Source organism: Schistocerca piceifrons, chromosome 2, assembly GCF_021461385.2.
Source record: "Schistocerca piceifrons isolate TAMUIC-IGC-003096 chromosome 2, iqSchPice1.1, whole genome shotgun sequence".
In the NCBI taxonomy this organism is placed as follows: domain Eukaryota; kingdom Metazoa; phylum Arthropoda; class Insecta; order Orthoptera; family Acrididae; genus Schistocerca; species Schistocerca piceifrons.
In genome coordinates, this window is record NC_060139.1 from 174,993,076 (window position 1) to 175,005,502 (window position 12,427).

The 12,427-nt window shown below is 41.0% G+C and overlaps 1 protein-coding gene across 1 annotated transcript in view; it reads right to left on the minus strand.

Annotated features, from left to right (window-relative positions):
• Window positions 1–6,032: 6,032 nt before the first annotated feature.
• LOC124775225 (diuretic hormone 45) overlaps window positions 6,033–12,427 on the minus strand; it is a 103,908-nt gene continuing 97,513 nt past the window's right edge. Inside the window, exons 3-4 of the mRNA XM_047250063.1 lie at window positions 7,949–8,028; window positions 6,033–7,074 (exon numbers count right to left, since the gene is read on the minus strand). Of these exons, the coding sequence (XP_047106019.1) occupies window positions 7,950–8,028 (79 nt within the window). The 3' untranslated portion in view covers window positions 6,033–7,074; window position 7,949. The remainder of the gene's footprint in view (window positions 7,075–7,948; window positions 8,029–12,427) is intronic.

Here is a 12,427-nt window from a genome sequence, read left to right on the forward strand (position 1 = left end):
TTTTCAAAAGATGGTGCAGCAGAATAAATGTGGCAGTTGCAATCTTTACTCACTCCAGCCGTAAGCCTGGGTATGCTCTAACTGAAACCATTATGCATGGTGCAGTGGCACTCTATACAGCCATGTTCAAAGCAACATGTGTGATCATTACACTTTCTTTAATGTACTGACAGCGTGTGGAATGTGTTTGAAGTGGTGTGCTCATTGTGGAAGTGCCTTAATGTATTCAGATAATGTTTATTTGGACACTGAAATTAAGCTTAAAATTGGCAAACAAATCTTCACAGTTAAGGAAGAGATATGTCTTTTATGATCATAAAAATTTATTTTGATATGTTAGCTACATTTCATACACAGGAAGGTATAACCTTGTGTACATTATCCAAACAGTAGCATCATTGCTCATAGAAGTTGGTTGATTCATGAGCTTCTTAATGAAGAAAGCACACATGGGCATAATCTAATTGTACCTTAAAATGGATGATGGAATGGGATTAGGAAATTCCTTGCGGATTACAAGATTTTGAAAAACTTCAAGAGATGATTGGGGGCCGGAGCACTTTACAAAAAGTAACAATTTCATATTGTCAGTTTCTGCTCCCCATAGATTAGCAAACACACTTTGTACTCATAATTCAGTGCAAATTCTTTAAGGAAAAGAAAGCCACTTCACCATCAAGCTGTAACGTGAGAACCTATAAGATGCAAAAGAATCAAATGCTTTTACTGAATTGTTTCCCTGTAATAGTTTGAGAATGATTCTGTAGAACAACAAATACAACTCTAGAATCTGTGGTTTTTAATTTTTTAAGCAAAAAGTAAAATGTTTTCCAAAAGTCTACTTCAGCAAGGGATACAGCTTTGCTTCATTTAAATACAGAATTCTCTTTTCTTTTTTTTTCAGTGGGGTAGCAGATGACTCAGCTTTCTGCTTTCTTTCGTTGAAACAAACCTAGATGTGCACATGATTCTTTGCATGACAAGGTGAAGAACTATATATAAAAGAATCCAAGACTAAGAACTGCAGCATTGAGTGTGAACAATGAATCAGTGTATACTAAGCTTTACAAGAGGAGTGTTGTCTAGGGCTACATGTGTGGATCAGGCATATTCAAGAGGCGTATCTTTGATCACATTCAGAGCCATTCACCACACTGTGATGATAGCATGCATTTTCTCTTGTTATTTTAATGATAGTATTGTACCAAAACACACCTCATAAGTTTCTATATGGATATTCCTCACCCTAAATTTTTCCAGCCTCACAAGCTTGCAGCCGCTATTATACCCATGGTTGAAATCAAATACCTGTGTGTGCAACTCTTATTCTGCAGTGAAAATGCTTGCTTGAAGCACTTGCAGAACTCAGTTCCATCCTTGCTGTGAAGTAATTTTAGACTGTAACTACGTACATAATTTATGGTGAACTTTTTGTAAGTGCTGCTCAGTTGCAACACTACCACGAATAAGAAAGAAACATACACAACTACTTACATACTATCAAACCACCTAATTATGTTCAGTAGTAAATGAAAGGCAGTGCTGCAAATGAGAAACTTCTTACTCAATAGTTTACACTTGAATAGGGCAAATTTCACTCACCTGCTTCTGTTTCTCATTTAACGCTCTTAAATACACTGAGAAGATAGTGCAATTGGAGGCAACAACAATGCACTCACTTCACATATCTGCTGGCTTTGTTGAAGAGCAAGTGAATGAGTAATGGAAGATGAATGTGTTGCACCAAACAAGGGACCAGATGTGGCTAATTTTCATTGCTGACTGCATGCAAATTTCTGATAATGTTGTTAATATGCCCCCTTTGACCTTCAACCCATTGAGTCATACATTGCTACTCATATTTAACAAATTTAAAAATTAGTTGTCTTTTCAAAATTATTTCTTAAGAAGATATAGTACTGCCTTTTTCAAACACTTTAGCTTCCTGTCTGAACTGTAATTAAACCTTCTTGTTTTTATCCCCCAGAAAAATTCATTTTATCCCTCAGGGGGTAACTACCCCCAGGTTGGGAACCATTGAATCACATGATGCACAGAGGCATTTAAACAGGTGCAATTCTTATTCATAGTAAATGAAAGCAGCAGGAGGATATCTTAATATGTGGTACAATGGGAAGCATCATCTGCAATTACCTCTACAGTGATTTCAGAAGATGGATGTAGATGTAGAAAAAGAAAGTTGTAAAAGGTAGGAAGGAGGTTATTTATGATCAGAGATGATTTTCCTCGAATATTTAAATCTGCCAAAACATTAATATTATGTTGTGGAGCCATAACTAACACAGTTCAGAGATGGTCCTTACAAGTTATCACTAATTATAGTGCTCTTCTTGGCAAACATATCCAGAATAATTACCAGTTTGTAAACTTAATGATTTCTGTAAGCTTCACAGTGGCAGTACATTTGAAACTGTCTGGCAGTGGTGTATACAATGTCTGCTACAGTAAATCTAATGTTTCTGATCTTTGATAAATGTAAATGTTTGTCACTACAGTGGGGAAGTAATTATTGAATTGGTATTTCACTGGCTTTGTTGTAGCTGTTATCTGAGAACTCATTTGCCTGCTTCTTTGTTTCTCTGTTAATAAATCTCCAGATTGTTTTTGCCTTATTCTTGGAATAATTCTTTTGTTCTGTACTTCTTTTTTTGATCAGGTTCAGGATTTTAGAATACTGAAGGTTGTAGTGTTTCATCTCTTGATTAGAGATAAAATTTTCATTAAAATCATATGTTTGAGTCTTGGTCCAGCACATGGTTTTAATCTGCCAGGAAGTTTCATATCAGCACATAGTCCACAGCAGAGGGAAAAGTTCATTCTGGGTACATTCCCCAGGCTGTGGCTGAACCATGTCACTGCTGTATCCTTTCTTCTGGAAGAGCTAGTCTTGCAATGTTCACGGGAGAACTTCTGTGAAGTTTGGAAGGTGGGAGGTGAGGTACTGGTGGAAGTGAAGTAATGAGGACAAGCCATGATCATGCTTGGGTGTAGAGCACTTGCCTGCGAAAGTCAAAGGTTCCAAGTTCGAGTCTCAGTCTGGCACATGGTTTTAATCTACCAGAAAGTTTCATATCAGTTCACAGTCTCCTCCAGAGTGAAAATTTCATTCTGCAAACATCATTTGCCTCTTAAATCTTGCTAAATTTTTTCCATTATGTTTGCTCTAAAGAATATGACCAAGTTATTACTTATGAATCTGTTATTCAGATAATTGTGGCAACAAGTACCGCATGGAGATTGGAATAGAAGGAGACATACTAGAATAGAAAAGGGGTGTTTGAATTTGTCCTTAGGGTGCAGTTCCAATCAGTCTTAAGTTTCATTTCACTGTACAAATCACAACAAAGTGAATTTTGTTTGTTGGAACAACCATTACACTTGGCTGAACTACATTTCATTATCTCCTTTTTCTTCAGTAGTGCTAGTGTATCTGGGTATATTTCATACTTATTTGTCAAAACCGTATCAAATTAGTGAGTTTCTAGCTCCATATGTTGCCAAGAGTAGATAAAAAATACTCTGGAAATGTACATGACAGTGGAGTATTGCACAGCTCATTTAATAATAGGAAAGGTACACCATTTTATGTGGCCAGCAATTCCAGTCCCTCTTTCCTATTTCTAATCTTTCTAATATGTGTGATACACATGTTAATCCCATTGTGTGAAGAGAGGAGATAATCATTGAATTTGACCAAGTACAAACTGTTTGTTTATTCCTTCTTTCTACTTATTAATTCAGAAATTCATCATGGTACTAATACGCACATCAAAAAAAGGTTTGCATCACCTCAGTTCCGAGAGTTCCAGAACCTGTACAGAAAATTGGAATAGATGTCAACAAACACGATTGCCGCCCTTTTTATTGATAATGAAAACTGCACATTGCGTGTTGTACCACCACACAGCAAAACCTTCAGAGGTGGTGGTCCAGATTGCTGTACACACCTGTACCTCTAATACCCAATAGCACATCCTCTTGCATTGATGCATGCCTGTATTCATCATGGCATACTATCCACAAGTTCATCAAGGCACTGTTGGTCCAGATTGTCCCACTCCTCAATGGCGATATGGTGTAGATCCCTCAGAGTGGTTGGTGGGTCACGTCGTCAATAAACGGCCCTTTTCGATCTATCCCAAGCATGTTTGATAGGGTTCATGTATAGAGAACATGCTGGCCACTCGATTCAAGCGATGTTGTTATCCTGAACGAAGTTATTCACAAGATGTGCATGATGGGAACACGAATTGTCATTGATGAAGACGAATGCCTCGCCAATATTCTGCTGATATGGTTGCACTATCAGCTGGAGGATGGCACTCAGGTATCGTACAGACGTTACGGTGCCTTCCATGACCACCAGAGGCATATGTCGGCCCCCCATCATGACACCCCAAAACAGCAGGGAACCTCCACCTTGTTGCACTCACTGGGCAGGTTGTCTAAGGCATGAAGCCTGACCGGGTTGCCTCCAAACACGTCTCTGACAATTATCTGGTTGAAGGCATATGCGACACTCACTGGCGAAGAGAACAAGCTGCCAATCCTGAGCGGTCCATTTGTTGAGCCCATCTGTACCACACTGCATGGTGTCATGGTTGCAAAAATGGACCTCGCCACGGATGTCGGGAGTGAAGTTGCACATCAAGCAGCCTGTTGCCCACAGTTTGAGTCATAACATGACATCCTCTGGCTGCACGAAAAGCATTATTCAAGATGGCGACGTTGCTGTCAGGGTTCCTCTGAACCATAATTCGTTGGTAGCGGTCATCCACTGCAATAGTAGCCCATTGGCAGCCTGAGTGAGGCATGTCATCGACAGTTCCTGTCTCTCTGTATCTCCTCCATCTGAACAAAATCACTTTGGTACACTCTGAGATGCCTGGACACTTCCCTTGTTGAGAGCCCTTCCTGGCATGAAGCAACAATGCGGATGTGTTTGAACTGCGATATTGACCATCTCAGAATGGCTGAACTACAGACAACATGAGCTGTGTACCTCATTCCTGGTGGAATGACTGGAATTGATTGGCTGTCCGACCCCCTCCATCTAATAGGCACCGCTCATGCATGATTGTTTATGTCTTTGGGCAGATTTAATGACATCTCTGAACCGTCAAACGGATTGTGTCTGTGATACGATATCCACAGTCAACATCTATCTTCAGGAATTCTGGGAACCGGGGTGATGCAAAACTTTTTTTGATGTGTGTATTTATTTAAGTCATACAATAACACATGTAATATATTTAAGTTTCTCTGTTATCCAGTTTATTCTGTTTGTCTGACAGAATTTTCCAGTCATCAACATTCTAAACCTTAGACTCTGGATACTATTAAGATGTGCAAGGTACCAAATATATGCTGGTACTTGATGAGTTACATGCGTATATTACTTTGCTCGTAATTTTATAGGAATCGCTACTAAGGCGAAGTTCCAATACAGCAGCAGAATTTGTATGATTAGCATATAATGAAAATTGTCTGTTTTTAGTGTCAGTTACTGGAACTGTAGTGCAATAGTTCCAGACATGAATTTAAATCTGCCAATTACTAAGTATTCCTTTATTGAATAATTTGTTCATTTATTATTATAGATACAGAATTTGTACAGACTGAGATTTCAGTATTTGCAATGTGCATTACTAACTTAAATAAAGATTATCAAAAACAAAGTATACTACTTTAACTAAACAGATGTAAATTTGTAGTATAACATATACAGTTACAGAAAATTTTCCTTAAAATGTCATTGCTCAGTCATTCAGAGAAGTCATATTATGCAAGTTAACCAATATCTGTGTGCATTATTTCAATTATTGTCCATTATTAATTCAATAGTATTGATAGAAACAAGAAATGAAAACCTCTTCATGGAAAACATCAATTAATAAGAACAACATTGCATACTGAGCTGGGTCCTTTCAGGAAACTGAAATGAACAATTTTGAAATGTATTTAAAGGAATATGGTGGAAGAAGGAATTTGTAAAATAAATAAACTGATGGTTGTGATGAAGACAAATAATTTTTATTTGAATTAGAAGACTTTTAGTTTCTTTGCATATGCTATAGTACCTGCATTTCTATTCTGTCAGACATCCAATCTCCAGATATTAAAACTATGTGAGGTACAGTAGGTGAATACTGAAGTTAACATTTCACTTACATTACTAACATTATTTGACACAAGTAATTTACAGGTACTGTGAACTGTACACTTTGACTGCAACTTTGCTTTGCCTATTATATTTCTGTGGAATGTTTCACTAATTTTGAATGAGGAATGTGGATCAATAGGAGATCTAGCTGATAAGCACACTACTTTTCTTGTCTGTAAACTAAATAGTGTGAAAGAACTGTACAAGTATAATTGTTGGTACTTTTTCATGTTAAAGTTACTTTCAACAGAGTTCTGTAACAAGAACATACCTATACATTTGATACTAAAATAGAACATTTTACAGTATATTATACATCTTAATGCAAATTAAGTTACATCTTTATAGCAAAAAACATCTACGGAGGGTGTTTCTGCCTGATTTATGCTGTTGATAAGTGAACTGGAAAAAATAAGACCAATCAAACCTATTGAAATAAAATATTGTAGGCCAAATTCAGTTGTAGCTCATAATTTGCATAGATTTTCATTGACAAAATGCAACATAGAATTTTTCTTTTGAATGGGATCTACAAAGCTACTTATGTAGTATATGTAATTAACTTCTTCACAACATACATGTTTTACAGTGTTAATACATGCAAGGCTTACGTACAATAATGCCAAAATGTTGAACTACAGGTATTTATTTACATTTTTCCCATTACAATGCTACCATGGCAGAATGATTTTTTTTTTTTTTTTTTTTTTTTTTAAGTGAAGCATGTTACTGCAAGAAAACACCCTCACAGTAGTGCCTGAAATACTGCTTGTAAGAAGTAGCTCCAGCAGTTAGGGCAATGAAGTAGCAAATTTTATGAGATCCGAGTTGACTAGCTGAAAACATGAAAGAACATCCAGCAATCCCATCTGTGGCAGATTTCAAGAATGCTGTAAAATTCAGACTGATATAAATATTGTTGTTAGAACATACACATTTTAAATAGTCACAAAAATTTTATACTGAAAGAAAATATTACTTGAATATATTACAAATGAACATAAAAACTGAATATTAATGTTAATAGTGGAGAGAAGAATCTGATTGCCGATGCTGGAACTCAGGCATCTGAAGTAGAGCTACTACAGGTAAATTAAATAACATGGTTGAATGTTTAGGCTCCAGGATTCAACACAGAAAATTATCCTCACAAAAGATAATAATAGGAAAGAGTTACATCTAAATTGCACCACATGAAATTAACTATATTCACTGTTGCTTTAAATCATTTGTGTCAGTTAGAGATTCAACTTTTTATGTCTTTCATTATTTTTTTATTTTTTTTTTGGGCATCCTGGCAACTAGAGATTCTTCTCCCATGTGATTTATTTTAAAATTTTCTTCACATAAACAGACAATATCATCTTTATATTAGAAGGTGTATCATAGATTTTGATTCATTTGATTCTCTGTTTTTAATGTTGAAAATATTACGTGAAGTTCGTTTTTTACTTTTTTTTCTAAAGCAGGAATTGAGAGTAGAAATTTTTCACAAGTGATTTCCTTATAATGAACTGTCCAAAATTTTTCACCATTTCTTGGAATATATTTGTTTATTCACAAGTTAACTTAATTTAAAAATTATTTCACACAGATGTATCAGTTCAGAATATTTATTAGTTAAATGTGGCACGTCATTTTAAAAATAAAAACTCTAGTCAGATTAATGCTATTGAAATTATAAAATTATAAAATTACAATTACAAACCATTATTCTGATACACATCTTACTGAGTAAACTGAAGAAAGTTGCTATAAACCCACCTTACGACTGGCGCACTGTGAATTGGTTGTTCCAGCGCGAATCTGAACTGGCCCAGTCCTTCGAAATATCAGATGCAGATCTGTAACATATATCATAAGTCTGTTCTAGTACATATTTTACAGTGCTGTGAATACATTGGACATTACAAACACTATGAAAGTATTTATGTCATCAATGTTATTATACCTTAATATTCTTTGAATCATGTGAATTAGTGATGCAAAAGTGTAGTGACAGTGCCACGACATTTAACAGTGCCGCCACGACAGTACGCGCAAACGGTGATAGAGACGCTCCACAGCTCGGCTGAGCGCAGGAGTGCCACCTAGCTACGAATGGCACTGGCCGCATCTCACGGCACGGCAGTCGAATGAGAGATACTGAGTTGTTATCATGTAACCAGCTATTGTTTCTAAGTGAGTGTGTTTGAATAACCATGCAATTATTGGAGATTAAAGGTTATAACAGTTTTTGGCGCCGAGGTCGGATATTTTCACTGTGTTGTGGATTTGTGTGTTCATGATGGGGCAGACATGGAACAGCTTATGCAAGCGCTCATTGAACAACAAACACAGCTGACGGCTGCTATTCAGGCGTTGTCGACGTCGCTTACTCATCGTCTGGCTTCCTCTTCTCCGCCTCCATTCCCTTCTTACAACGAGGCCGCTGAACACTGGGAGGATTATGAGAAGCATTTGCGGCAACACTTCTTGGCTTTCGGCATTGTCAATGCTCCTATGTGTAAGTCGTTATTTCCATCTTGGATTTCCCCACGGATCTATCAGCTGCTATCTCAGTTAGCCCCTCTGCAGGAACCTGCCTCTCTGTCCTTCCAAGAAATGTGTGACTTATTGTTTAACTATTACCGAAAAAACACCCACGTCGTTGCCGCCCGCGTGGCGTTCTACCAGTGTTGTAAACAGCCCCATCAATCTTACCGGGCTTGGGCGGCAGAACTACACGGTCTGAGTAGGAAATGTCAGTTTGTCATGGACACTCATCATGAGTCTTATGCTGATTTAATGGTTAGGGATGCTATTCTACGGCATGCTCCTGATAAAGAAGTTCTAAGCATCGCTCAATCCTTTGAAGTGTCTCATGCTGCTGGCACACAAATAGACGCGTGGTGTGATGTAGGTGCAGTACAGTCAACTTTCGCCACGGACAATTTGCCTGTTTCACAGGAGAATGAAGATGTGGTGGCGGTTCACATGCGTAAACAACGTTGCGTTGGGCCACAATGCTCGCAGCGACAACAGCAACCACAGAAGCAGGTTCGTTCCGCACTTCTTGTCCACGTTGTTTCGTACAGCATGACAGGGCCGCGTGTCCAAAACGTTGGGCCACATGTAATTCATGTAGGAAAAAAGGCCACATTGCTTCTGTGTGTCAGTCCCCTAAAGTTCCTGTCGATGAGGACGAGGCATTGGACATGGATGTTAACTGTGTGCTTTCTCAAACAAATAAGTTGTTTGTTACTGTTTGTGTTCTGGATAAAGACATTCGCATGCAAGTGGACACTGGCTCTGCAGTAACTCTCATTAATTCTCGCACTTATTTGGAGTTGGGCTCCCCTCCCTTGTCTCCAGTTATGCAAAATCTGAGAACTTATACTAAACAGAAAATTCCTATCATTGGCCAGTTTGATGCTTCCACTGCCTACAAGTCTGTTGTTAGGCACCTCACGTTTTATGTGATGGATCATGCGGGCACTGAAAACCTGTTCGGTTATGATGCTTTCCAGTTGTTCGGGTTCTCCATTGATGATGATGTGCACCTCATATCTGAGGATATTCCGTATCAACAGCTGGACGGATTGTGTTCTGAATTTTCATCCGTGTTCTCTGCTGGTCCGGGATATGCCAAGGATTTTGAAGCCCACATTACTCTTAAACCTACAGCTCGCCCTAAGTTTTTCTGGGCACGCCCTATTCCGGTAGTGTTGCGTGCACCTGTCAAGGCTGAGATAGACAGGTTAACAGCTTCAGGGATTCTCCTTCCTGTTACCTCCAGCGAATGGGCATCGCCAATTGTGGTGGTTTCTAAACCAAACGGGAGTCTGCGATTGTGTGGTGATTTTAAAGCCACTGTCAATGCTCAGAGCCTCATTGACACTTATCCTCTTTTCCGTCCTGAGGAGTTATTTACCAAGCTTGCTGGGGGCCAGTTCTTTTCCAAACTTGACTTATCAGAGGCGTACCATCAGTTGCCGTTCGATGCTTCTTACAAGGATTTTCTCGTCATCAACACTCTTTGTGGGTTGTATCAGTACCAGTGATTACCATTTGGCGTCGCTAGCGCACCGGCCATTTTTCAGCAGTTTTTGGAACAGCTCACGGCTTCCGTTCCCGGCTACATAAACTATCTGGATGACATTGTTGTCACGGGGGCCTCCACTGAGGAGCACCTTCGCAATTTGCGTTCACTGTTTCGGGTTTTGCATTCGGCTGGGTTGAGGTGCAATCTGGACAAGTCACAGTTCTTCCAACCCTCCATTGTGTATCTTGGTTTCCACTTGTCCCGTGAGGGTATACGTCCTCTACATCAGCACATTGCGGCCATTAACGCTCTACCCCAGCCGTCTACGGTCAAAGAACTTGAGGCGTTTCTAGGCAAGATTGCTTATTATCACAAATTCATTCCATCCGCTGCGGCGGTAGCTCATCCTCTGCATCACCTGTTACGAAAAAACGTCCCTTTCTGTTGGTCCGACAAGTGTGAGCAGGCTTTTGTCCACCTGAAGGCTCATTTGCAGTCGGCGCCTTGTCTTGCCACATTCCGTCCGGGTCAGCACTTGGTTCTGGCGACTGACGCGTCACAGTATGGCCTAGGGGCTGTTCTCGCCCATCGGTATGAGGATGGGTCGGAATGACCCATCGCCTATGCTTCCAAGACCCTTAACGATGCGCAACGGCATTACTCTGAAATCGAAAAGGAGGCGCTCACTATCATTTATGCTCTAAAAAAGTTCAGCGTTTTTTTGTATGGTTCTAAGTTTCACCTCATCACCGACCACAAGCCGCTGGTCTCTCTGTTCAGCCCATCGGCGTCGCTTCCGGATAAGGCAGCTCACTGCCTGCTACATTGGGCCTTATACTTGTCTCATTTTCAGTATGAGATTCACTATCGCCCCACGGCCCAGCACGCCAACGTTGACGCATTGTCGCGATTGCCGATCGTGATGAACTACTCTGTTTCCACATTGATGAGGAAGAACGTCGTGCGGTTGAGGGTTTTCCACTTACAGGTTCGCAGGTCATGTCGGCTACTGTGCGGGACCTGGTCCTGAGTCAGGTGATCGGTTTTGTTCAACGGGGTTGGCCGGACAGGACCCAGGGCCGGGCATCTGATCCCCTTTGCAACTACCATGCCTTGCGCCTTCGTCTGTCTGTTCATGATGGTGTTACTCTTCTGGCAACGGATGGTGCATCTACACGGGTCGTGGTGCCAGCCTCTCTTCGCAAAGATGTTCTCAAACTGTTGCATGAAGGCCATTGGGGGATTTCTCGGACTAAGTCCCTGGCCTGCAGGCACGTTTATTGGCCCGGTATTGATTCGGACATCGCCCACATGGTTGCTGCGTGTGGTCAGTGTGCTCAACAACTGGCTGCACCTCGTACAATGCCCTTTCCGTGGCCTGATCCGGCTCAGCTATGGGAACGGGTGCACACTGACTTTGCCAGCCCCTTCCTCGGTACTTATTGGCTACTGTTGATTGACGCCTTCTCGAAGTTTCCGTTTGTTGTTCGATGTCCGTCACCCACCACTGCGTGGACGATGCTGGCTTTGTCCAAAATCTTTGCGCTAAAAGGCCTTCCATCCACGATCGTCACGGACAATGGCCCTCAGTTCTCTTTGCAGGCCTTCCGTGATTTTTATACTGGACAAGGGATTCATCATGTTACAGCACCGCCCTTCCATCCGCAATCGAATGGAGAGGCCGAGTGCCTTGTCCGCACTTTCAAAAGCCAGATGAAAAAATTCCTTAGTGATTTTTCCACAGATGATGCTCTGCTGCAATTTCTGAGTTCTTATCGCTTCACGCCTCTGGGTGATCGCAGCCCCGCTGAACTCTTGCATGGCCATCAACCGCGCACTCTACTGCACCTGCTTCACCCTGTCAGGCCTTGTGCTGTGTCCCCTAGTGCGGGAAAATACTCAGTGGGCGCTGACGTGTGGGCACGAGGGTATGGATCTCACGCTAAATGGATTCCAGGGGTGGCCAAGGCTCTTCACGACCGCCGGCTTTGTGAAATACGTACGGACGATGGCATGGTTGTTCGCCATTACGACCAGATGCACCCATGAGTGGTGGCCACGCCGGTGCCACCACCCCTTCCTTCGCCTCCACCAGCCCGAGAAGCCAGTCCTGTTGCTGCTGCCGATCTACCGTACGTGTTGATGCAGCCACCGTCGCTACCGTTTCCGAGTACGCCGGAACCGGCCCCAGTCGCGACGCCGCCTTCTCCGGGACCCAT